The following is a 26,902-nucleotide window of genomic DNA, read 5'->3' as shown; positions in this document are numbered from 1 at the left end:
TTTAGCATCCCGGTACAGTAGCGGGGCTAACCAATGTCAACAGGGTATTAATTCCTCTCTAACCCTGCCCCTGACCGAGGAGTCCACCCTCAGTTCACGGCCCTGTCAGGCTCCCGTGTTCCCATCTCATTCTGTGGGTCCACGGAGGTCGACTCTAAACGCAGCCGCACCCGTAATGAGACACAAACCTCCTGGGAGAAACATTTCCATCTTAAAGAAACAGATATATCAAGGTCGGTTTGTCTGAACAAATGGCTCTGAGATATGGCCAACAGAGTGATGGTACGTTGTACTCATATCTAGAGTTTCAGCATATTATTACAGGGGCAGACCAGGCTGTTGCTCGACCAGGGCCAAAGGCAACACTTGCAGACTGTGTATCCCTCTGTGCCTCCGTGGGGATCCCTTAGCGTTTTAACAGCGGTGTTGTTCTCTCCTGCCCTGCCAGGTCAGTTTTTGTTGGAGGAGTCGCGGCTGCTGGAGGCGGCGGAGATGGCAGAGAAAGCCGCGCGCCTCGACAGCGGGGAGTTTGATGTGGTCTTCAGTGCGGCCCACATGCTCAGGTGAGTGTTTGATTCGAACGATTCTGTTTTTGATGATTTCAATAGCCCCAGCACATGCACAAAGACACTGTATGTATTTGTAGATGAGTTGGGTGGCCCACAGTTTTCCATGGCTGAGGAGAAAGGAGGCTGTGTATGCAAGAGGGAGGTCTACTGTCTGCACGGTTTATCCAGGGGCTTACACTACTCCTCAGCCAGTGTGATTTACTTGGCTGTACTTTGTAATCCTCTTTTCTCGCTGCACTGCCAGCCCAAGAGCTGCTGGTTTGTCTTAGCGTGCTGTGCAGCTATGTATCTTCATATGCTCTCTCTCACTCCCTCTATACCTCCCTCTCACTCTGTCTCACTCTTTCTCTGCTGGGCCTGGCTCATACTTGAAAGTCTGCTTCCAAATTAGTGCAAGGTTCAGCTGATGAGCCTGAGCGGCAAAGCCTCAGCAGCCCACAAGCTGTTGTGTTTCTGAACACAAGCCATGAGTGGAAATTTGTAAATAAAGTCATGTGCCAACTTGCAGTATGCTGCCCCACTGACTGAATAAACCTATAAAATTATACAGTATGGCCCAGTGTAGAGAGTTCCCTGTTTTAACACATCATGTGTAACTCGGGGCTTTTTAAATGACTGCTACCTGCTGACAGAAAGTAGTTGTCTTTAAAGGAATAGTTTGACATTTTTGAAAATATGCATATTCTTATTCTTTCAGAGAGGTAGGTGAAAAACAATCAGGAAGCCAAGACCAGCAGCTGGTTAGCTTAGCTAGCCTAAAGACTGGAAGCAGAAGGAAACAACTAGCTTGGCTCTATCCAAACGTAGCAGAGCACTGCCTTGCAGGTTAAAAAAACCTATATGGAAAAACGACATGCTGGGATGTGTACAGGTTACTGCGCCCAGCCAGGAAACAGCCCAATATATATGCCACGTTCACATTGTTCACAAAGTAGCCTAATTATGAGCAATCAAGTCAGAAAAATGTTTGCAGTTGTAATTCCAAGTCAGAGAAATCAGGAGTTTTGACAATATTGTCCACGTGGTGAAAAGAACTACAGAGGTGCAAAGAGCGAAATTGCTGCAGAGACACCATAGCAGTAACATCTAAATAAAATCCAGTATCACACTGATACAGTGAACTCAGCTAATATCACAGGAGCTATACACTGCTTTCAACAGGTCTCAGTTGTTACTGAATTCATTCAAATTGGTAACAGCAAAGTACGATATTGCATCAGCACTCCAAAGCTGGAATACCCTAACAGAGGATTTTCTTGTTCTTCTCATTCTGCTGATATCACATGACGGCAGCCCATGCTTGTAAAACCGAATGTGTCATTTCTACACTTTGCAGTCCTGGTATGGATTAAACAAATGAAATGTAGCATGTTAATTATTGAGCTTTAAAAGGGCTGGTGGGTGGATTGTGGTAACTTTTGGACAGAGCCATGTAGCTGTTTACCCCTGTCTCCAATCCTAATGCTAAGCTAAACTAATCACCTTCTAGCTGTAGCTTAGTATTTAGCCCACAGTCACAATTTGGGATGTCACAAGAACTGATACTTAGGCACCAAGTCGATGCCAAAATTCTGAAGACATGACAGTACTAATTTTTCTCCAGTACTGTTGATACTGGGCAGTTCTTCTGGACCTGACAGAGCAGCATATATGCCTGCTATTCTGTGCTAAGCACTGCACATTGTGGTTGAGAGAGTTGAAAAATGTTCAACTTTGGCTAAATGCCCTGACACACCAAGCCGTCAGTCAGTCGTCCATCAAAGTTGGGCTGTTAGTGAGTGTCTGTGGCCCTTGTTGGTGCAATGTGTCCTGCACTGTTGGTGCTAGTTGGCCTTTTTTCTGCTAATTCAGCATGTTGAATACATGTCAGAGAATTAAGTCACTCTGAATGGCAGTTTAGCTCAGAAAGGACAAACAGAAGTGAGGTATGTAAACAAAGAGCTAAAGTCAAGAGGGAGTGAGGTCGAAATAAACTTGTTATATGAAGTAAGATTATTTTTCTTTAGCCTTTGAACCCTTTAGAAGAAACATTTCCTGATGGTTTGTGTTATTGTTCACTGGCGCACAGTAAATATGCTCTGTTCTTCCAACATTGGATTGTGTTGTTAATATGCTAACTGGCTAACTAGCGTCAAGACAGTCTTCCGGTTTCCTTTTTTGAATGAGGACTACAGCTGTCTGCTTGTGTGGACGGGTATGTCCTCTCACACAGGCGCAGAACATACGTATTTGTTGGCCATCAGTTTGGTGTGTTCATGTGCAACTTTTTGGCGGAGACACGGCGACTTAAGGCGATGCAGCAGGGGGCTCTCGTCCCTGTTGGTTCTCTGATGTTGGTTTGGTGTGTCTGGGCCTTTACTTTCTACCCAGCTGCCCACCGTGGGGGAAGGGCGGTACCACTACAAACACCAACTGTCACATCTTACATGTGTAAGTGCTAAATAACAACAACAGTGGAGGAGAAATCTGTTAATATACTGTAGGCTATATATTGATGTAAGTTTCCCCGCCCACAAATCTTCTGAACCCGCATAGACTAGTGCTTTGCATTGGAGGCACATCATCAGGGATTAATAATAAAATTTAAATTAAATGTAATTTAATGGAATTGAATTGGGTTTTGAGATTCGCCGGTACTGTTATCAACTATCCTGAGGCGGTACTGTCGATCTTCACATGTAACTCTTGGCAAGAGTTTCCTAAAATGTCCAAGTATTCCTTTAAGATCATTTACCCATATCTTGAATCACCAGAGTCTGGTGCTGCTTTACCCAAGACCACAGCCTTACTACACAGCTCTATATAAGACTGTTACCCAGCTGCTATATGCATAGCTCTTCCTCCACCAGTCTGATCACGCAGGATCTTCACCTCCAACAGTTTTCAGTATTGAGAGCCTCTTCCAGGGTCCAGACCCCTGACGGCTAAAGAGCGCTTCAAGCAGTGCTCGGGCTGAACTATTCTCTGCCTGCTTGGCATGGGGTCTCACTTCTCCAAAGCTCATGTTCTTTATGTGTTTGTCTTGGACGCAGACGTGGAAAAGCCCTCAGTTGGTGGGGACACAAGTGAATCTAAACGGGGGAAGGGAAGAAATTAAAAGGAGGGGCAGATGCTGTCAGACGTGCAAATGTCTTTTACTGCCCTCCTGAGCCCTTGAGTTTTGACCTTTTAGTTTCCAAACTAATAATTTCCTTCTGCCTCCTTTGAACATTTTTCTTAAACAAAGTCTTGTTTATTGTGTGAATGTAGGACAGGAAAGGTTGGTTAATGGTGAGGCCAGTGGGATGCACTTCCTGTTAATGTGTCAAATCTCAGTCAGGGCCAAAAGTTACATAATACAGTAACATTAAATCTGTATATTCACAGACAGTCATGGGAAAACGAATCTCTAAAAAACGCATACTAGAGCAGTTTATGCACTCATAGTTCACCTTATAGATTCTGACTCAAACCATGTGTCTCATATAAAAATATAATAAACCATATCTGAACGATAACTTTGTATAATACAAGCATATCATGATGTTAGGTATGCCAGTGTATATTTGACTGTCCAAATTTCCAGAAAGTGTATAAATTGGTTTAAATTTATAACCCTATAATGGTAATATAAAGAATATATTGCTTGGCAAGTTACATTAGGTATTTTACATACAGTTGTGCCCTTAGGGAAGATGTCTGTCTTGCAACAAAGAGAATCTTACTCTTAGAAAAAAAGATAATTCTGTGCTCGAGACAGATGGGACGGCTGCAGTTTAAGCACAAATATCTGGCTGCTGCTGAAAATGCAATTTGTTCATTCAGTCATTAGTATCCAACAATGTCACGCTCACTGTCAGTGCTGTGATTTGTGCATGTCTGGGGTTAATAGACCATCTCCAGACAACAAGATGTCAGGGTAAAAGGATCAGTGGTTGGGTTGATGATTTGAAATATGGTCAAGAATTCCTTTCCTCTGGGGATTTTTTTTTTTTTTTTTTCATTCCTACTCCATTTTCCCATCCTTCTCTGTATTCCTGCGCTCTTGTAGTCTCACAGTAACTCTTCCTCGGGTTTAAACCCAGGCGGTGGTTTACATACTTGGCCTCCATTGTCTTCAGCCCTCTCAGAACCCACAGTCAGAGGAGCCTTAGGAGGTCTCGCTGCCTTCTTGGTCATGGTGTGGCAGCGCTCCAGTTCTCCTCTGATAATGTGTTTATAAATGTGATAATGATATTATATAATTAGATTTGTGCACTTTTTTTATCCTCTGAAGGTTGTGCTTTCTAAATATTTTGCTGGCAAACAAACATATGGTTGTGGTTGGACGTGAAACCCACATTTATAATCTCAGGACAAATTCAGCAACTTGAGTCGATGTCTGGATCGCCTTTGGAATGTAAAATGCTTTTTTGGAACAGAGCTGGAAAAATTCAGTCGTACTAAAAAAATAAACAGCAGTGGCATGTTCTTATGTTATTCTGAAGTATGCAAGTGGATAATATGTAGGATAACTTCTTTAAGGTCAAAACTGTGTTTGTAGGTCATGTTCGCAGGACTCTAGTGATGGCAGTGTCAGTTGGTTTATCACTTTGGTCACAGACTGAATGATCTCAACAGCTATCTGAGGGATTAACATGATTTTCTGTACAAACATTCATGGTTCCCAGAAGATGAATCATACTGACTTTGTTAATCCCCTGACTATAGTGGCACTGTGAAGGTGACATATGTGCTTTTAAGTAAAATGTCTATCAGTCCAGCAATTTCCATGAGTCTCAGCTCTATTTGTGTTTAGTGTATATTAATCTCACAAACCATTGGTTTTTTGCCAAGGGCCAATATTTCAGGCTGATCCACTGTACCCAGACTTCCTCTTCCGTGCACCGACCATTCTGGCTCATCTCTATAAGCAGATATCTGCGGGAAAAAAAAAAAAAGTAATACAAAGCCATACAAAACTTATTGTCGGACGATAGTCAGTGGGTTCCAAAAATCTATTTTCAACCAATGCATTCCGCCTCTCCACACAGACTGTTTGCCTGCCATTCAAACGTGATTGATCAATACTACTTTGGCTACAAGCGGACTACTAACAGAAATCAAAACGCTTACGATACCAGTCTTGGACCTTCACCTAGAGATTCTGCATACATATGCAGATTTTTATTTATTTATTATTTTTATAGAGATAAAGTGCATATTAGCCAATGTTAGCATGCTAAGCTAAGATTGTGAACATTTCATTATACCTGCTCAACATCAGCATGTTAGCTTTGTCATTGTGAGAATGCTAGCATTCTGCTGTGCCCAAAGGCCTTTGCACACTGAGTCAGTCTTCTTCGGATGCATTTTTTTAAATCCCTTCATCATCATCAAAAAAAAAAAAAAAAACGCACAGAAACTGTGCACACTAATTTCGATGTGTTTCATTGTTCTATTCGTTGTGAAAATTCGCAATACGTGACAAAATTAAAAAACGCATTTCCTCCTTTGTCTCTCTCTGCTGGAGTTACCTATCCGACTGTCACCACTCCCTCCCTGTCTTTCATTTGGCACCACAGCTGCATGAAGAGGCGTAGCTGTCCTCCCGCTATATTCTCCATATTCTGCGGTCCACATCCTCCTCCTCTTCATCATCATCCATCTGAATATAACTATCTGACCTGCTGAAAGTGAGCTATCTAAGTTATGAAATGATTCTGTGAGCCTCGTTCCTCTGTCTTGTCACAGCTGTGTCCCGCTGCCACATTTTCGTCACTGATGTTTGGTCAAACAGTTCTCTAAAGGCTTCTGGGGGATGAGAAAAACGCAGAAAATATGACCTGTTCCGAAAAATTTAATGACAGACAAAAGTGTGGGACTCAGTTTGCAAATACGATTGACACAATTTGAGGTTGTATTTATTTTTAGACGTGCAACGATTCGGAAGAAAAAAAGGCCTTCAGTCTTCAAGAGTTGTTAACATGGCTGTGGCCGCTTGGTGTTTTGTTCCACTTAGCCCAGTGGTTAAAGATACAAGATATCAGATTGCATTCCTTTGTAGTAATCAGTATTACATGACAGATTCTAGGGTCACCACTTGACTCAAAACTTATGGTGGACTTAAGAGTCACAACTTCTGCACATGTGATATTTTACTTTTTAAATAAGACCCAAGAAAAATCCACATTTAAGCTATTAAAGCTTTACCATGTTATTTGCAACTGAAAAACATGCATTGTCTACTCATTAATGAAGAAAGAATAAAAAAAAAAAGAAAGTTCGAACAGATTGCCTTATGTCTTTCAGAATGAACATAAATCCTATGTATTTACCTGGGCCACTGATCTAGTAATCCTAAAATAAAAGCTTTGCCTTTTATCTGGGACCACATGGATGATGATCCCTTAATAGACCGCGACAGCCTAAATGAAACTGTGGTTCCACCGGCCTCCCTTCCTTTGATCATTACGACTTAAGGGGCTCCACAGCCCGCCGTCGTTGACTCTGTCCTTGACTTCGTCAAAGTTAAATTGTTTGCAATGAGACAATTGTTACCATCAGTGAAAAGCATGCAGCTGTGTACTATAAAGGTGATTTCTGAGATATGGGGGTATTAATAACAGGAAGGCCTTGTGACAGAGGAGCCACAGGTTTGTGTATAACAGTAGGCAGAGCAGGGGCTTATGAAAGAAAATAAAAAAGCATAATATAGGACATCCTGTCTTGACTGCAGGTTTTATGTCCTCAGGAATGGATGATTTCTGGTTCCAGGGACTCATGCCGATAAGCCATCTGCTCCAAAAATCCTTTCTGTCGCAGTGTGGCATATGCAGCAGGTTTCGGTGCATCTGCACCATCTACTCTGCTGTCCCGGTTGTTATGATAGTATGATTGAATTACTTTGTGTTTCCACGCTGTTTGCATTCCTTCATTGTCTCAGTATACATCCAGCATTTCAAACCACACTCCTCCCCCACCAGCTGTAAACAGAAATGTACAGCGAATATTCCTGTTCAGCCTCAGTTTGTTGATGAGTTTTCTTCAAGTGCTCCATAAGCCAAATGTCCTGACCTCAAGGTTCAATTTAAACAGAAAGCCGTTGCTCTGCACTGCTTAGCACAGATGTTATCAAGCAAAAGATGCTATCGAACGAGAGACCTACAGGCGATTGGATCGGCTTTTCTCATCCCTCATACTCTTCCCTTCTGTTATTTTCTCAGTGACCCCTGAGTGCCAGTAAACATGCAGGGTTCAAGGCCTCATACGAAGCCAGCAGCAATAAAGATGAGTAATGATTGCCTCTCTCTCTTTTTTCCCTTCACAGACAAGCCAGCCTGAATGAGGCAGCCGAGAAGTATTACGGACAAGCAGCGAGCCTCAGACCCAATGTGAGTACAACCACAACTAGCTAATCACCCCTATTACTATTTACCCTGATGGACACTGTGCAATCACAGTGTGGGTGGCTTTCCAATATTATTACTGCCTGGTCTGCCTTGTCACAACGGCCTTCATTGTCAGTGTGTCTCAGAAAAATGAGAGCTAGGTTTTCACTGAGCTCAGAGGTTTGTTTGCATAGCATCCATCACAGCTTCAAAGGACAGGCCAGGGTATGTAGGTTGAAAAGAATAATGATAACAACACTCAGTGAGGGGAGTCTGACATCTTGAAAATGAATGGGGTCCAGTCTTTGAGAGCTTTGGCAGGAGGGGTCGAGTTGTTTAAGTGAGGGCCGCAGAGGAAGCAAAATATGTTTGCCATGTGGTCACCCTGTTTGTTCCTGCGGCTTGATTAGAAGAAATCAGTTCAGGATTAATGATCAAACTATATCTGGACAGTGTTATACAGACAATAAAGTTTGGCTTTGCATGCACACAACCCCCAGTGTAACATATACAAACAAGGACAAACAAAAAGACAAAACAAAAAAAAGTTGAGTATAACAAAGGGATAAAATTTAAGATTTCCACAGAAACCATGAAATTGAGCCGCTGCCCCATTTGTTGTACTCAGTGTCGGTGTAGCATTCAACTTTTGCCAAAGAATTGTATATTTTTAACATCTAATTAAACCCAGATGTAAGAAAAATAATTCTCCACATTGCTTCAGTGCAAACTCGTACATAAATAATGTAAGAGAGTTTAAGGTGAGTTGTGGGAGTGTTTCCATGAATTCTCTTTTATAAGAGGTACACACTCCTCTTTGTGCTGTAAGGACGTTCTCACATCTAATTATTGCTCACTTTTTTTTATCTCAAAGCTTGCAGAACCTCATACATAAAGGAAAGGTTTGGAAATCTTGAGGCAAAGGATTTTTGTTGAAAAATTGGAACTCACCTTGAGAAAGAGCTTAAGTTTCTTTTTCTAGGAGGATTTATATGTTTTGTCCAACAACAAAAGGTATTGGATGGTTTTCTAATGGTTCAGTCATTTTCTTTACCCGCTTGTCCCTTTAAGGTTAAATGATGACAAAATTGTCAGCTTGTTAAAATCCGTTTCCATCCTCAGTCTGACACTGTGTCCTCTCTAACCTATATCCATGAAGGAGGAGTATTAAATTTTCCCTAACCAGTCACTAGAGGCCAATGTGTCTGCCTGGAACTAATGTCATTGTAAGTCCACACTGATGCGTAGCAATGCTAACATACCTGTTTAGCAGGGGTTTTAAGAGCAGAACGGAACAAAGTAAAACAAATTACGATGTTGGGCAATATTGAGAAGATATGTCAATTTGAAATAGCCACGACAGCGCCTATCTTGGCTATAGCCTTCACCATTGTTGTTATAATTCCTCAGACAATGCTTGAAAACAGCTCAAAAACTGTGGCAGCTCCACCCATGGCACTGATTGGCTTTTTGAGTCCCTCCGTTGTGTTCATTGGTTGTTCTCTATTTTCACTTAAAATATCATGTTACAATGCCAGACAAATCGGTCAACACGAACTTTGTAGGATGGGCAGATTCAAAGGTCTGGACCCAGGAAACCTTTAAGGGTCATGGGGGCTGAATCCTATCCAACATGCAATGAATGAGAGTCAGTGTAAATTTAGGTCACCAGTCTGGGTTAACACTATTGCTAGCTTAACACAGATGACCGTTGGAGTTATTGTGAGGATATAGGCTTGGCCATTGAGAAGACCACTGCCGTGCCGCCCCCAGATGGATATGTACTTCTGTAAAAACATGCAGAGGATGTTTGTGTTCCTTACAGTTCTACAGGGCCATATCCGTTCAATTTCCACATGACTGTTTCTTGGCATGTGTAATTGTACAAACACGCATTTGATGTCCACATCCAAACACAGAGGCACTTTTTTTTGCCCCTACTTGGTCACTTTTGCTTGGATGCCTCTTGTCATTTGTATTGCTTACAGCTGAGGCACAATTATAATTTAGCATCTTCATCCATCTTCTTTACCATTATCCTTTGTTCTTTCCGATGCGACTTGACTTAAGCCATGTACCCTGTCCATCTTCATTTGTCGTGTCATGCTTTACTGCGGCATGACTCTTCACTCTCCAAAGACACTGGTGTTTTATATTAAGCACATATGTTTGCTCGCTCTGAGTGAGAGAAGACAATTCCCTCCATTCAAAGGATTTAGTCCCTTAGTCCTACAATTCCCTCTATCTAAGCGAGCTAAATCCCAAGGGATGCTTCAGTTGCTCTGGTAGATCTGTGCACCCTTTCCTCATTCCACGTAGATATTCTGTGCCTAAATCCCAATCTGAAGTCATTATGGTCTGTTCATTCCCCAACCTAACTTCACTTTTTACTCTTTCAGCCTTTACAGCATATGTTGCTTTACGGTCTAGGTTAATATACTCCACATCTGGCCGTGCCTTTGCTGCTACATGCCAGGTTTGGGAAGGGTATGCAGGCAGAGAGGTTGCAGAGCAGCAGGAAATGAGGAAAAAATGAAAGCTTTTGACAAGGGAACGTTTTGCAGAGTGTTGCAAGTGTGAGGAAGAATGCAGAAGTAGGGGTATAAATCACAAAAGTCTTAGAGCTATATGAAGTAGAGGGGAAAAGGCTTTGGTGAGGAAAGGTGGGGAGTCTACAGGGGAGAGTGAAGGAAGGAGACTAAACTCAGGAATTGATAAGTCTTGCAAGAGCAGAGAAGAAAAGACCCCTTTGAGCTGCACTGAGAGGAAAACCAGGAGTCTGTTGACTTTCTACCTAGCAGTCCGAAGCACATTTTAGAATTGTTTTTACGCATCTTGGCAATCTCTCATCCATATAAAACCTACTCCTTTCTGGACAGACATTGATTCTTGGCAAAAATCTTGTTAAAAGTTTGCTCCCCAATGGCCTTTCCTACAGTCTGTATCATCTGCGGACAGTGTCCTGAGAATCAGGTCCAGGGGACTGTCTGTGTCAGAAGCATTCTCACCTATTGGAAATACTCCATTTCGTGTAGGCGAGGGGTGGCACCTGGGTAAAGCACACAAGAGGCAGGACATGATACGGATTACATCGCTGTCACGTAGCCGGTTTTTAATTTGGTCATTTACAACAGAGTCTCTTGCCGTTTCTTTTGTCTATCTGCAATATAGGCTTTAGCCCTTACCCACAGAAGTTCCAGAATCTCATAATCTCACCAGTTAGACATTTTTGTTGTCATCTTTGTGCAGATGACCCTTCTTCCTCACCCTCGAGAGTTTGTTTCTTCCAGTTTTGTGCGAGCCTCATCATTAACAGGCTCACTCGCTTGCTGTGAATTCTCCAGACAATTACCTGCTGTATTCAAACATGGGCCAAATCGCACATTACATGAACTTTGTACTAGAAAGCTGGCAGGGTAAAGTCAGTTTAATGCCCGGTCCAACTGATTCGCTCATTTGCGCTCTCACGTACAGCTCCTCCGGGTAATGTCTAGATAATTTCAGGTTTGAAGTGCATCTATGAAGGGGGCTGACGGGAAAACTTTCCATTGTGTGTTTTGTGAGAACACAAATTCAGTCTGTTGCCTCAGGCTAAAGAGAAGATACAAGAAGCTTGAATCCTCACTGAAACATTCCAGGCCATCAGATCAGCACATGCAATTAGTTGTACAGTTGTTGTTTCTCCACATGGCAAGCTGGGTATTAGCTGACCTTTGTTATTCTATCAATTAGTGACATTTATGTGGTGTCATGTTACCATATGAACTGGCTGACCTCGTAGAAACAGACTGAGGCCAAGGGCGTAATTTGCTCTGGGATGGGGGGGGGGGGGGGGGGGGGGGGGGATCTTCCCCCCACTTTTCAAAGTCCTTTTTTTAGTCTCCATCACTTTTACAACTTAAGTTTGATTCATCAACCAAAAAAACACCAAGCCACAAAAATCCAGATGGGAGAGGCTCTGAGTTGATCAAAATGTTAACATTGTCATCTTCATCTATCATCGCCTTGAGTTATTACTGTGCGCTCACCGCAGTTAAGCTTTACAAGCAGTAACGAGTGATTTGCAGGCTCTGTTTTTTGTCCGAGATATTTGGCTTCTCAGGCAATGTACAAGCTGCCCTACCTTCATAGTGGTGATTGTTTGATTGACGCTATTCTTAGAGCTGAAAAAGCTCCCCCAACTCCTTTGCATTTTTGTGTTAAGTACAGTCATTTTAGCTGTTTTTATTTACAGATAATTTCCTAAAAAATTACTCTAATATTCGCAATCAAAGATAAGGCAGTAAAAGGTAGTGTTCTTTGTGTTAAATATATGAATAAAGGATTATTTATTGAGTTCAAAGGTCCATTGCTGACTTTGGAAATGGTAGTTTGCATTTTTATAAAATGTAATAACAATATGTATCTAAAAAAATCAATCAAGGAAATTATAAGGTAGATGCTTAGAGCAATGTGGAAATGTTTTGGTATTATGAAAATTATTATGGCCAGTAACAAATACAAATTTAATCCTAATTTATTATGATTAATAATAAATGATTCATAATCTTCTGAAACCAAACCTACGCCCTTGACTGAGATCATCGCAGTTCATTTAACACTGGATCCTCACCAACTCCACAGAATAGCATTAGCACTCTTTTGCCAATATACACCCACTTGTCACCTACATGTTGTGGATACAGTATTTGTGTGTGGCCCCTTCACTGTCACTTTCAACTATGTCCATATGTATAAACAGTTATATATTTTGGCTAGGATTATTCTGAGTAGTAAAAATCCCCCAACTTGCAAATTGATCCCCCAGCGTTATTTCGTGGTTTGACCTTCAAATGGTGGGTCAAACAGAAGGTAATTTATTGCACAAACAGCCACAGAATTACCCCGACCATTAAAGTCAAGAACTCTGGCTGCTCCTGTGAACAATAATTGAAATGCAGGGAAGACGTTTTGTTTTGCTATGGGATTAACGTAATTGCGCAATATGTGTATGTAAAGGTAATACAACATTTGGAGTTGGTGAGTAACAGTTAAAGTGTTGGTCATGCCAGCCTTTACTTTACCCAAGGCATGTGTTGCATGTTTTATATGTGTGGAGGGGAAAAGTGGCGTCTCTCTAAGGGACAACAGGATTATCCCCGAGTCCCTTTGATTTATTCATCAGTTTAATTCTCCCTATGAGAAAAGCAGCACTATTGGACATATTGTTCCCATTGAAATTCTCATGCATGGAGCATCACTCATCCAGGCTTGACATTGGAAAAACAGAGAGATGTTTTGAGAGTTTTGTGAGACAAGAGTGGAACAGTATAGCAAAGGAGGGCAGTTCACACAACCCACGGTGTGGACAAAGCAAGATAAATGGCCATAGGATCTGAAACTGTCTGCGTTTGGTAACCTCTCTGAAAAGGTATTCTCGCTGCATGGATAAACTAATGACAAAGAGTAAACTTCAAACTCACTACAATACATGTACTGTATGGGAAGTGTTTAGGTTCATATAGTCATTTGTGGTTGTTTGTGTTTTTGGTTTGAAAACATGATTTTTCTTCCAGAATTTATTGCATCCCATTTTAATTTTATAGGAAAAGATATTAAATCAATCATGTTTAAATCTTTGTTGAAGGCTTTTTTAATGCTTTAAAAAGCTTTTTTTTAAACGACATTTACTTTGGTGCAGACAAATTGCCATGAGATTTTGTACAGACTTTCATGGTACCCAGAGGATGAATCCTACAGAGTTTGGTGATCCTCTGGCTTTTCCTGTAGTACCACTAGGTTTAACATTTCTATTTTATGTTAAGTATCTCAATGTCAAAAGCAGGGGCAGGCAACCTGCGGTTTCAGAGCCACATGTGGCTTTGACAAAAAATTGTATGGAAAGGAATAATGGTTATTTCTTCAATTTTTATTTTTATATATCAATGTTGTAGTCCTAAATAAACTGTTATATTCTCCAGTTGTACAAATGTGAAGCCTCTATACCAAATAACATTATTATTATTAAATATAAATTAACATTTCAACAACTAAAATGTGCATAATACATCTACTGCCTCAATACACCTTGATAGCAGTGGCCAGTCCTGAGTCTTCCTAGCTGGTTACCTATGGATGCCAAATCCAAAAAAGTAAAAGTCTCGGAATAAAATAGAGAATTGAGTAGTGCGTGGACAGATTTGTTTGCTTTTGCTGCCAGCTCTACAACGTTAAAGTACCAAATAATCATAAATAGTGCAATGCAGAGTAGCTACCTTGTGGTGAAATGCTCATTTAGACTATTAGTATAGGCAAATTTAGACTTAATAGGCCGTTTTACCTTCAATAAAAATATGTTTTGCAGCTCCACACAGATTTTTATTATTTGTGGTAAAAAAAAAAAAAAGGCTCTTTTGATAGTAAAGGTTGATGACCCCTGGTCTAATGAATGCATTGGCAGAAAATTTGGTACAGACTTTCATGGTTCCCAGAGGATGAACCATAATGACTCTGGTGATCCCTTGACTTGTTCTATGGTGCCACCATAAGGTTGACATTTGTGATTCAGACTGAAATGTCTTGACAACTATTTAGTGGATTGCCACAATATTCTATTGGACACAATTATGTTCCCCACAGGATGAATCTTAATTACTTTGGTAATCCCTTCACTTGTTTTTCAGTGCTGTTTTTAGGTAAATCTTTTAAAATTTGTCCAACTTTTATGAAAACCGGCACATCTAATGACAATACCATCAGCCTCAGCTGTACTCTGTCTTGTCCTAAATAGCAAATGTTACCATGCTAACATGCTAATCTCAAATCATAACCTGCTAAAACATCAGCAACGTTAACATTGACATTGTTACATTAACATTCAGCTCAAAGCACCACTTCACAGAGCCACGTAGCACAGCTGTAGACTCTAGTCTTTGTTAATAAGCTCTGTCTCTGTTTTTCAGCAGCACTGCTGTTGTTGTGAATGATTCACATTTCCACACACTTCTCATAACATTCCACAGATTTCTCATAACATTTATAGAAAGCACCATTCTCTCATGCAACTGCTCCGCAGTTAGTCTTGATTAATTAATAGCCATGAGAAATAAATTAAGACTCTTGTGGTACAGCACATCAGTAAATGTCAGGATGACATAATCATGTGCCACTCCATGTGGCAATGATGTATGGAGTGATAATTATAAGAAAAAGTCACAAACACTGCAGTAAAACCACATGATTGGCCATTTTTTACCAAGATTGTGTTATTTAAACATTCCTCGTTTCCTTGGACTTGCAATTACAGAAATTACAATAGTCTCAAGCAGTAAAACAGTAGCTTCGCTACAGGATTAGACATCTTTTCCACACTTCGGACTAAAATGGAGATCAGATGTGGCCCCTCCCTTGGCCTGGATACTTAACGGTCTTACCGTGATTGCACCCTGGACACTTTTCCTGTACTTATGTCGTCATGACTCATCCGCCTGTCGCAGTGCCCCTTGGCACCAGAAGGAATTTACAGTATATTCATCTAGACCCACTTCAAAGTGGTGGTTGCTCCCTCTGACATCTGTGGCCACAGAGAAGACACAGGGACACGCAAAGCAGCATGGTTACCAAACTCCAAACACTGCACCGCAGTCTGTGTGACAAACAGGAACCAATAACATGTACTGGTCTGCTGTATAGCTTCACAGGATGACCAAATGTTCGTCCTATGTGACTTTTATTTAAAAGGACAAAATAACTGTTTATTCCATAAACTAATGTAGACATCCACTGTGACATTTTCCCTGGTTTTGTAATAAAATTCCCATTTTAAAGTGTTTAAAGCTCAGAAATAACATCTGTTCAAAGTGTGTGTGTGTGTGTGTGTTGGTGTCCAGTGCCCAGACAATTAACTGGCTGTGGCTCAGTGATATAAAACATCTCTGGTCAAATTCAGTTCCCTGTTAAATTATGTATACCCCCATAGTGTGAATACTTAAGACTTCATTTGCATTATTAATCGTATCGTATCGTATCCCGTCTCTGATGTTGTAAAATTTAAATCTTTCATTAAATGAATTCTCTAAACAGACCATTAGTAGTGAGTAAATAACTGTTATTGTAAGTAAGTCAGCCCACTCTTACTATGTCTGAGCAGCTGACTCACTGTGTTTATAGTAACTGTACCTATGTCTCAGTGACAGGGTATGACTCCTGTGTTGCTATTCTGGAACAGAAAAGACGGTGTATCTTTGGAACAAAGCTTAAAGCTACCCTGAGGTGTACTAAGTCATTTTAGGACAAGATCAGTTTCATACTAAGATTTTCTTTTCTTTTGGTTTCAGTATCCTGCCGCCTTGATGAATCTGGGGGCGATCCTCCACCTCAACGGGAAGTTGCAAGAAGCTGAAGCCAATTACCTCCGAGCACTTCAACTGAAACCGGATGACACCATCACCCAGTCCAACTTGCGTAAGCTGTGGAACATCATGGAGAAACAGGGCCTGAGGACCATGAGCCCCTGAGCTCACCCTGCCCGCCTACCTGCCATCTGCACGCCAGACCTGGGGGGGAAAAGGACGGCCTACACGCTCCTCATTCGCTCTTCTCATCCAGGAAAGACGGAAGAGACTCAGGGAGGATGTTTGCTCAGAGAGGCCATGACTGTGCAGCACAGCCCTCCTAATAACTCCTGAGCTCTGCATACACCTCAGGCCAGCAGCAGAAGCATTGCTCACAGTTTGGCAGGCACTGCGTGGTATTTGGACTCTTTAGAACTTTGTTCAAAATAAGTGCTCTCACAAGAACCACGTTTTTGTTTTTTTGTTTTTTTGTTTTATAACTAGAGCACTTGAACTTGAAGCGAGACCATAGGTACATTCTTCAACATTTGTGATGAATTAGGGTTTTCTAAATAAGCAATTGTAGTTCAAAGGGGTGAAATTTGTCCCTGAGCAGTGTGAGATAAAATATAAAAGAAAGGAAAGAATCTCAGAGCACTGCACTGAGGGCATTTTCAATCACCATTTAATGAAGTTCTTGGTTTTATCAGACGTTCAATCTTGTTAATGAAGGAAAAAAAGGCAATATGAAGACTTGGAATCCATCCAGAATCACCAGATTAAGTTTTTAGGTTACTAAAATCTCAATCTAAAACTTTGTTTTTTCCTCATGAGATTACACACACTTCATCATAAAGACATGAAAATTCACACCATCATTGCAAACCATTTGTAGCAGATGTCCTGATATTTGGTGAAAGCTTGAAAAAGGGAATTTAATATGGTAGCCATTACAGCACAACAATAGCCTCTAAAAGCTCCACGAAGGCTGGACTTTGCCAAAAACAGTATGTTTTGGCAAGAAAACTCAAAAGCAAAGGAAATGGGACTCTTTTCGCATTGTACTGCCTTATTATAAAAGGTGTGAATCTTCTCTAGCAGTGTACAGTAGCATACAGGTGACAATTTTTACCACCACTGCCTCTTGTTCTGCACTGGCAAAGAAGCCAAGTCACCATGGTAACTCATTTGTCGGCAACAGTAAAAAGCTATGAATGGAAATATAAAAAAAACCTTCCTGTGGAAGTCACAGACAACAAAGAGGCAGGTACTAAAGTCTTGAGTACACGTCTCCCCACACGTCTGGAGCGTTCACACCGATGAGAGTTCTTCTAACCAAATACAAACGCTATGCCGATGCACACCTTTTCATCACAGATATAGCACGGCTGAGGGAAATGTTTTAATGCCTATGTTTTTTGTTGGAATAAAACTAATTTCATTGTGTTTGTATAAATGAATCCTAATATATACCTACATTGTATATATAGTATACAGAAAATCTTGCAGCAAAAAAGTAGCCAGACTTAAAGCGGACGCTCAGATACTGAGCAAGTTTGGTTCGTCACATGAAGTATTTCCCATAATGTCAAAGCTCAGTCTTAAGGTCTCATTTTGTATATATTCTGTGTAATTAACATCTATCTGTTTGTTTGTTGTTGCCAGCATACGGTAAGTGAAACAGCACCTTGCGGGAAGTAAGAATATGTACAGTATTTGTGATCATTTGTTTGTCATTGGCCACAAACCTCCTGAACTATCTGTGTCCTTAGTTTATACATTGTAAGTTATTGCTTTGTGTTACCTTAGCAACAGAACCAGCTGGCACTGTGTTTTTTACATGTAAAATGAAGGAAGTTGGCAGATGTGATGTACACGAGTACAGTGGAGGATAAAACATTGAATATATGTCACAATGGTGTCAACACTGTTCTGTTTTTGACTGTGATGGTCACTAGTGATATGTCCGGTAAGATAATGACAGTTCATTCCTGCCCCCGCACCTCACACACCCCATAGTCAAAGAGCTCGCTAAGTTCTCCTGTGTATATAAAGTGTTTATGAACAAACACTGATCATTGTTACTGCTTGAGTGAAGATGTAAAAAACTCTGTGTCTCTGCTCAGGGATCTCAAGCGGTGGGTTATTGCAGAAACTTGTTCACAGAGCGTTTACTAAATTAAAGATTTATTTTTGAAAGTTGTTGTATTTGTATAAATTATCAAGATTTGTAGCCTTTTTCTCCTTTTTGTAATATAAAGATGAACAATGTGCCAGAATAGACTTCTTTTCTTCCCAATGTTACTTTTTTTTCCACAATAAATTTATGGTGTTCTGCTTTTGTTTTGGTTCCCGTGCAGCCGTTTTTTTTTGTTTTTTTACATTGACAGTAGATGTTGGTTTAAGATTAATTTATGGATATCATATGGATTTGTAGCATTCACCACCATTCAGAAACACACATTCCTTTTCACAGTCTGTAGCAACGTCTACAGACCTTAGTCAGATTTCCTTTGTATTCATGTGGGATAGCAGACTTAATGGGGTGGTCTCGCATGCTGTGGAACAGGTTTTACAGGGCATTTAAAGTTCCCCCCTGCAAATTTGCAAAAATGTGTCATAAAATCAACTCAAATGGATCTCCTCCACTTTGATCAGTGAACAACAAAGACGACATGTAAATAATCCCATATGGAAGGGGTAGCACGGTGTCTACATATGGCTGGTGTGTTTCGATTACAGCCGCCCCCACAATTCAGACCCCGCTGACAAGCAAAAGGCCCTTCCCTGAGAACGAAGCAGCCTGCCTTGTGATGTTTCTCACATGTCTACATGGAAGGTCTGCTCCCATGATCGGAGCTCACCATGGTGCCCAGCTTTCCTTATTGGACTGGAATGCACAGAGGCCGCCTGCGCTGTCTAGTCCAGTTTGAATCTTCTTCTCATAACACAGGTGCGCCTCACTTATCTTGACAAATAATGAAACAGTGAAGCTTGCTGATTTGTTGGGCTGTGGAGTCACGCTACCGAGGCAATGTGCTTTCAGTTTTTGCTCTAGGCCTCAGGAGGCTTTTGGGTTTCCTCCCATATGATATTTAAAAGCCTGCTGACTTTGAAATTGTATGACACTGGACATGATGGTTGCAGCAGTAGCAGAGAGTACGGTTTTAGTTGTTGCAAGTGATTTCACAGATACAGCCTTTACCCCATCCTAAAGGATTTCAAGGCATGCAAGCAGCAGGGGCTCCAGGGATAGTAACGTCAGTCTGTCCACCACTTTGGGACGGACTGAAATATCTCAAACTATCTGAAAATTTCCATGAAACCTTGCACAGACATTTGTGGTCCCCAGAGGATTAACCATAATCACTTTAATAATTCTCATCAGCTAGGCAAAGACGTCACTTAACCTGTGCGATATCTACTAGATGGATCGGCCCAAACTTTGGTAGACGTTCATGGTGATCCCCTAACTTTTCCTCTTGCACCACGAGGCTAACATTTGTGGTTTTGAGTGAAATATTTCTCAACTACTAGATGGATTGTTATCAAAGTTGTAATTTCATTTGTCCAATTTATGACTAAATATTATACTAGCATAACTTATGGCATTCCATCAGCTGTACTATAGAGTGGTCCAGAAATGAGTCATTAAACGTGGAAATGAGTTTGTATTTCAGCACTCCTGGTTCCCTTGTCTTAAAGTCAATGGGTTTTTTTTTCAGTAAATGGGTTTTAGTTAGATGCCTAAATAAGGTCTGTGGTTAAAGCAAGCTGAAGACACTTTCATGTTTGGTTTACGACATAAAATATATCAAAAAAATACCCCCCCTCACGAATCTTGAGGCTTAGGTGTCTTAAAAAAGGCAGTTGCTAACAAGTCATGCAACTGTAATGCAGTTTGTATGGGCTATAGCCCAATGTTTAGCTGAAAACTAATTGGTGCCGCCGCGCCACCGCGTGTCATGTGACATGCTTGGAGTGAAGCCTGTAATACACACTGGAGATGTCACACTACAGCTCGTCAACAGACAACCACGCAGTTATCACTACTGTTACTGAAAGAGCTGAACTTCCTCCACCACTGCATTAGCTTAAAGTCATAGAGAGCCCACCTCATTATACTTGATTTCTCACCTGAAAAGCCAATCTTCAGAGCTATGACTCACCAGGCAATATCTTTTTGCCCATTGTCTTTATAATGACAGCATTGTGGGTCATTTAGTTCGGGATATTTCTCGAACCTCACGCAAGGAGTCTCTCCTCATTTAAAAAGCCAGCAACACTCGGTGTCCTTCGTAGGCAACTTTTAATACCTCACTGGTACAGACGGTTAAACACACAGACCGGTTTCGACAAGTGTCTTCCTCAGTGTGTGAAAAGACAGAAAAGCAGGGTGAGACATGCAGAAGTAACCTCCACTCCCAATCACACAGCTGCATGGCATTAGGTAATCACCAGAGCACCAAGCAGAATCCTGGTAATCATAGACACACATCTCATAGAAGAGAAAAAAGTGCAAAACATATATCTCCTCATTTATTCCTCAGCTACAGAATTCTCTTTCTACATAATGGTGAGGAGAGGAGCAGAAAAAAAAGCTGCTACAGGAGCCAGTATGTACAGTACAAGCAGAGAGCGAATGGGGGAAAAATGCATTTAATTCTTGGGGCGGTCAGGCTGGAAATAGGACAGTGGCCCAAAGTGCCATGGGGCAGTGCATCCAGGGGCACCTATGCACGTCTAGCTGCTGCCGCTGTGGTGTTGTACATTGGCAAAATTTCTGACGTGCGGCATTCACTGCTGGTGTGTTTTGGCCTTCAGCTTTTTACCTCTGCCAATGGCAATATATGCCTCAATTTGTGAAGATTATCTTGCTGAACAAAATGTTGCAGTATCATAAACTCTTGTTTGCCATAGTGCTTATTTTCTGCAGGAATCCAAAATTCAATGTGAAAATCTTACTGGCTTTTAATGGGAGAACCAGGGCGATGCTAACTTCAGCATCAGCCTACAAAACAAACATCATCGCTGCAGCACTCTAAAGCTGTTTAGTGCTGAATAGCAAATGTTAGCATGCTAACAAACTAAACTAAGATGGTGAACAAGGTAAACATACCTACGTCATTGTCAGGATTTTAGCATGCTGATGTTAGCATCTACCTCAAAGCACAAGCATGCATTCAGTAGACCTGCATCATAAGGGTCTGTTGTCTGAGAGGGGTATTAGTATGTTGAAAGTTCAAGCAGTTTCACAGACATGGTCTTTGCCTTGTCCTAAAGGATTTTCAAAATACAGTAAATGGACCAAATTTTTGGCCATGAAGCTTCACCACATACGGTTCAACTTCTCTGTGATCAAGTCTAGCTATAAGATGTAACTGCCGCTTACACACTCGTATAAGCTTTCCTAAAACGAACCTAACAGATACATGTTGAGTTTATTAGTTTATTTGGATCTAGTGTCAGAGTGGCCTTTAAACAAACGGAGATGTTTCCGTCCTCTCGTGTCCTCATTTGCCTGTAAACCTCTCAGCACTTGAGTGTTCACGCAAGCATCTAATTTTGTCAGTTGTTATTAGTAGAGCGCAGCTTGAATTAGAGGGGTAATGATAAATCACGTCAAGGATCCTTTCCCATTGACACCATTATTATGTGCAGCAGCAGCCTGTTAATTAAATCATCTGAAGAATTATAAATAAATGTGAAGTGACATCATCACACCCAAAGCGATATAGTGTGGATTTATTCAAGTTTATAATTTACAGCCAAAAAAGCATTGAGTTTGTAAAGTAAAATGAGATACAAAAATACTGTCTTCCCTTGGAGAAAATCTCATCTCATGCAGCTTGATTCCCTGTTCTTATAGAAGAATATTCACATTTCTTTTATGGCATTTGATAAACCCTGGATTCCCTGTGCCTAGCACCTCTTGCATCCAAGAGAGTTCAGGCTTGGAGAAAGGAATTTGTTTTATTACACTCTGATCTGATAAATCTGCCCGCTGTTATCAAGCAAATATTTTGTGGTATTTGCTGATGAACTATCACCACTTTGATCTGAGGAGCCTGAGCCGTGCGCTCACAGCACTGCAGAGTGGATAGCTGTGCGTGATGCTGAGAAGTCCTCCCTTCTGGACCCAATATCCACTGTTATTACTTGATACAAGAAGCATTAAGATGAGACTCTGCTTCATATTATTGAAGTGTTTTGATGTCCAGAAAGGAAATTGTCTTTCTTTGGTGTTATGTTGCTGTGCAATATCTACTACTATTTTAGCCAGTAACAGAAGCTACTGTATGTCTTTTAAATACAATCTTGGTGTTCATTAGTTACTAAGGAGGGAGATTCCTGAGCCTTTTATTGTGTCAAATTTTATTGTGGGTAAATACGCTGTGATACATTTGTGGGCCACAAACTATTTTGTAATTATCGTGTGAAAAGAAACACATGTTGCCAATATTGGGTCAGCCTAGTGCACCACTATCAAAATAAGATGTAATGATAGAATTTTTATGAGTATAATAATTTTCTTGACAGATTTATTCAACAAATGTCAACGCTCTGACCTCAAAACACAGTAGGTAATTCAGCTTATTAGGTTATGTGGCTAACAAGCATAGTAATGTTGGTCTGTTGTTTGGTCCACAATTTTTGGTTCAGACTGAAATATGTCAACCAATACTGGATGGATTGGCATAACATTTGGTACAGATATCCATTGTGCCCTGACGATGAATCATACCCAGGTAGCCAAAATGACCTGGCTCTGAATCAGCCTGAACCCAGCAAGCCGGATGAAATTAACTGGGCCGCGTTCATTTGTCATATTTGGCTGAGATTTGGCATAAATGACATCCCAGAATCGGGCCAAATCAGCTGGCCCAATTCCAGTTGCAGACACCGCCTTCACTGGGCTGTTGTCAAAAATGAACTGGCCCAGCATCAGCCCAAACTCGGCATGCTGGAAGAAATAAGTAGGCCCACATCAGGTCGAACCAGATTTGGCAACCACCAATGGTCGAGAGTTCTGTTTTGGTGCTGGCTGCTGTTTCATCCATCAGCTGTGTCTCAGCTGGGATAGGCACATGTTTACAATGCATAATCAGGCTCAGATTTAGCAACCATAAACAGGCCAGGACCTGTTTTGGTGCTGGTTGCCATTTTATCCGCTTGCCGTTTGTCAACCGGAATAGACCTGTATCTGTAATATCTACACCTGGGCCAAATTTGTTAGAAATTAAAAAGGCCAAAGCTGCCTCACATTTGGCACCATGGAGCCAGAACACAGTCAAGTAATGACTTTGGGGATCACTTGACTTTTCCTCTAGTGCTGCAATCGGATCACAATTTTAATTTATCCAATATCCAGCCTCAGCTGTACTTTGTTTTTAGTGTTAATTAACAAATGATAGCATGCTAACATGTTCTATAAAAATATTGAACAAGGTAAACATTTTACTTGCCAAACATTCGCAAAGTTTTGTCATTGTGAGCATGTTAGCATGCTTAAGTTAGCATTTAGCTCAAAGTACTGTTGTGCCTTTTTTTCACGGACCGTTTATTGAGTTATTACAGACACCGCTAATGGCTAACGGCTAACAGCTAACGGTTAGCCCAGCTAATCTACGATAACCATGTTATTAATGACACACACAGAAATAGTAATGTTTGTTCAGTCATTGTGTTTATAGACTTTACAAACATCAGATTAGTCTAAACGGTGATATAGTGACGTGAAAAATGTGATATATACATATATATAGCTAAACTCAACAAGGTGAACAACAAGGCGATTCCCATTTACACAGTGGTCAAGAGTGCTGGACCGGAAGTGTTGCACAAAAAAACGGAAGCTGGCTGCGTTCTGTTTTGCCTCCGTGTTTCCGTGAAAAATAAGGTGGATATAGCCATGCTGTAGACTCTTCAAGTGACCAACCCAAACATAATAACAGAACATTGACCAATGACGGGATAGTGTGTTACTTTAAATGTAGTGCAATGTTTAAGTTAAATGAACAGATACATGAAAGTTAGATTGATTTTCCCTCTCCCTTTGCCACATTAATCCCACTGCAGTAATTAAGCAATATCACACAAGAGGGAGTGATGTTGTACTGTGATAGCCTGGCCTCGTGCCTACGACCGAATCACAGCCGTGACGATATCACAGTACAACATCACTCCCTCTCGTGTGATATTGCTTTTATACAACAGTTCAACAGTTAAATAAGCAAGGCTGATTAAGAAATGTTGAAAAATGAGGACAAAATAGATAATTTAAGCATTTTATTTGTCTTCCGCCAACAAAAATAGTTCCCTCAGGACTCCGCTGTCACCGTTGCTATGTAACGCAGACATGGTGCGCCAGGCACTTACTCTTTATACACATTTATCTGCACGTTTCCATTAATTGTGCAGCCGGTGAAATAAGTCTCTGGTGACTGCATGGTGGACTGTCGCTTCACAGGCACAGCCGACTCTGCCTTCTGATCTGACAGTATGTTGCTTTTCTCCAAGTCATTGAGCTCCGCTGATGAAACACTGACAAACCTGGATGTGTGCTCAGATGGATTCAGCTTCTCCTCTCCCTCATCTTCCTCTGATGACCATTCATAGTTCAATTCAAAACTTATTTTAGGAAATAAATCCATATTTTTGGCTGTTTGACAGTGGATGAATTAATTAGCCTACAACGCAACTGCTGACCTAACTGACACTAACCGTCAGTTTTGATTTGATTGTTGATTGTAATCAGCTGTGAGGCGGAGTGATACATACACAGTGAAATAACTGTGATGTTGTACTCCAATATCATCACGGTTTTACTGTCTCTCGACCAATCAGATTGCAGGGCCGGAACTAACTGTTGTATAATATGTGGTAACACATGAAATTAATATTCTCCTCACATGCTTCTGGAAACTCAATTTTATACGCATTTATGCATATATAATGCATATGTACTAATAGCATTTAAGAGTCCTAATAAAAGCTTAACACAGTCGAAAGCCCCTCTCATGAATCCTGGCCATATTAACTTTAGTCCTGTAAAATGACAACACATTCATCAAAATCACACTGTAAAATCCTTCGCTTTAAGGACTACTTGTACATGTAGATATGCAGTGTAATAAAACCCTACTGGAATGAGTTTTTGATATTATCATTGAAATTAGTGTGTGTGTGTGTGTGTGTGTGTGTGTGTGTGTGTGTGTGTGTGTGTAGACAGAGCTCTGGCACACCGCAGGAAATGAACACATTGGGTGGTTCCCTGTCATCCATGCCATAAATCTTCTCTTCAACACGAGAACACTCTATATTTGGTTTGTAGTCTTCACACCAGCCTACTGACAAGAGTACATAGTGTAATATGTGTTTGGTTTCGAAATGTTTGAAGCTGAAGTTGCTGATGCATGTGATTCCCAGAACTCAAATTTAGAGTTTCAGTGCCAAGGCTCACCCAAATGTCAGTGCAGACATGTAGGAATCCTCCAAAACCCATTATGGGCTCTGACTAATAGTTGGCAAAGAACCACTCTGTTCTATTTCCCTGTTTGGACTTTATTCCAACATATACCAGCTTCCACAGTCATGTGTGTGTGATCTTGCATGAGCGGTCATGTGTGCTTGTGCAGGTGTACAGTGTTAGCATGAAAAAAGGAGTCAGAGACACAACCCAGATCCCCATCTCCTCAAAATGGCCACCCCTGAGGATTTACAGAGTACTATTAACAGCCAAACCCTCAAGACCTTTTGAACACACCGTTTTGTGTGTTTTTTTGGCAGCTGGGATCTACACATCTCAGGAAATGGCTCCCTTTTTTTTTTTTTTTTTTTTTTTTTTACATCTGACAGAATGTACTTTGTCTTCCGTCTGCCCTCACTGATGTGGAGAGGCAGTACTGCAGCGGTCTCTGAGCCGAAAAACTGTCGTGTGTGTAGAATTACGTGCATGCACAAGTGTGTATATACCTTATGTGTGTGTGTGTGTGTGTGTGTGTGTGTGTGTGTGTGGTAGCCTGAGAGGACGCAGGTGCGGCCTGTGCGTATCGCAGCGTCAGGATTGATTAGTTCCAGAGACAGAGACAAGATGTGAAGATTCAGCAGCGTACTGTCAAAACAACAGGCTCCTCTCCAGACAGCTGGATTTCCATTCAGACCATCACATGGTCTGCATGCATGCTTCGGGGTGAAGGACTCTGTGGGACACTATTTATAGGTGAGTTGTGTGTGATCCAGTGTGGGCTCAGAGCTCTTTTGGGCAATACTTGCTGCTGCCAGAAGATCAATGTCATGCAATAGAATGATAGAGAAGAATTATTCATTTGACCTACAGAGAGGTGAGATTCCAGGTGATTTAACACACACTGACAGCCATAACGGAGGTCCTCAACTGTAGGAGCCACAATGAGGGTGAACAGATTGCATATCTAAATGTACAACTTGGTTTCATCAAAAGACTTTAACACATGTGGTTAATCTTTCACTGTTTTGACAGGGAAGTTATGAGATTTCATCATTTATCAAATATATTTCAATATGGGGTGGGACCCGCTGAAGATAAGTGAAAAGTAGCATTCAGACATTAAGCAAAGCAAAGTTTCATCAAACAATGTTTCAAATCTGAAGTCAATAGTTTAATATTTAATCCTTAATTTAAAGTCCACTA

At 41.0% G+C, this 26,902-nt stretch overlaps 1 protein-coding gene across 1 annotated transcript in view; it reads left to right on the top strand.

Annotated features, from left to right (window-relative positions):
* Positions 1-18,563, top strand: part of tmtc2b (transmembrane O-mannosyltransferase targeting cadherins 2b) — a 123,450-nt gene extending 104,887 nt beyond the window's left edge. The window contains exons 10-12 of the mRNA XM_050073771.1: positions 449-563; positions 7,858-7,921; positions 16,234-18,563. Coding sequence (XP_049929728.1) covers positions 449-563; positions 7,858-7,921; positions 16,234-16,413 — 359 coding nt within the window. The 3' untranslated portion in view covers positions 16,414-18,563. The remainder of the gene's footprint in view (positions 1-448; positions 564-7,857; positions 7,922-16,233) is intronic.
* The last annotated feature ends 8,339 nt before the right edge of the window (positions 18,564-26,902 follow it).

This window comes from Epinephelus moara, chromosome 20 (genome assembly GCF_006386435.1).
Source record: "Epinephelus moara isolate mb chromosome 20, YSFRI_EMoa_1.0, whole genome shotgun sequence".
Taxonomy (NCBI): Eukaryota; Metazoa; Chordata; class Actinopteri; order Perciformes; family Serranidae; genus Epinephelus; species Epinephelus moara.
Note: the sequence above shows the minus strand (reverse complement) of the source record. Positions and strands in the feature narration are given on the sequence as shown.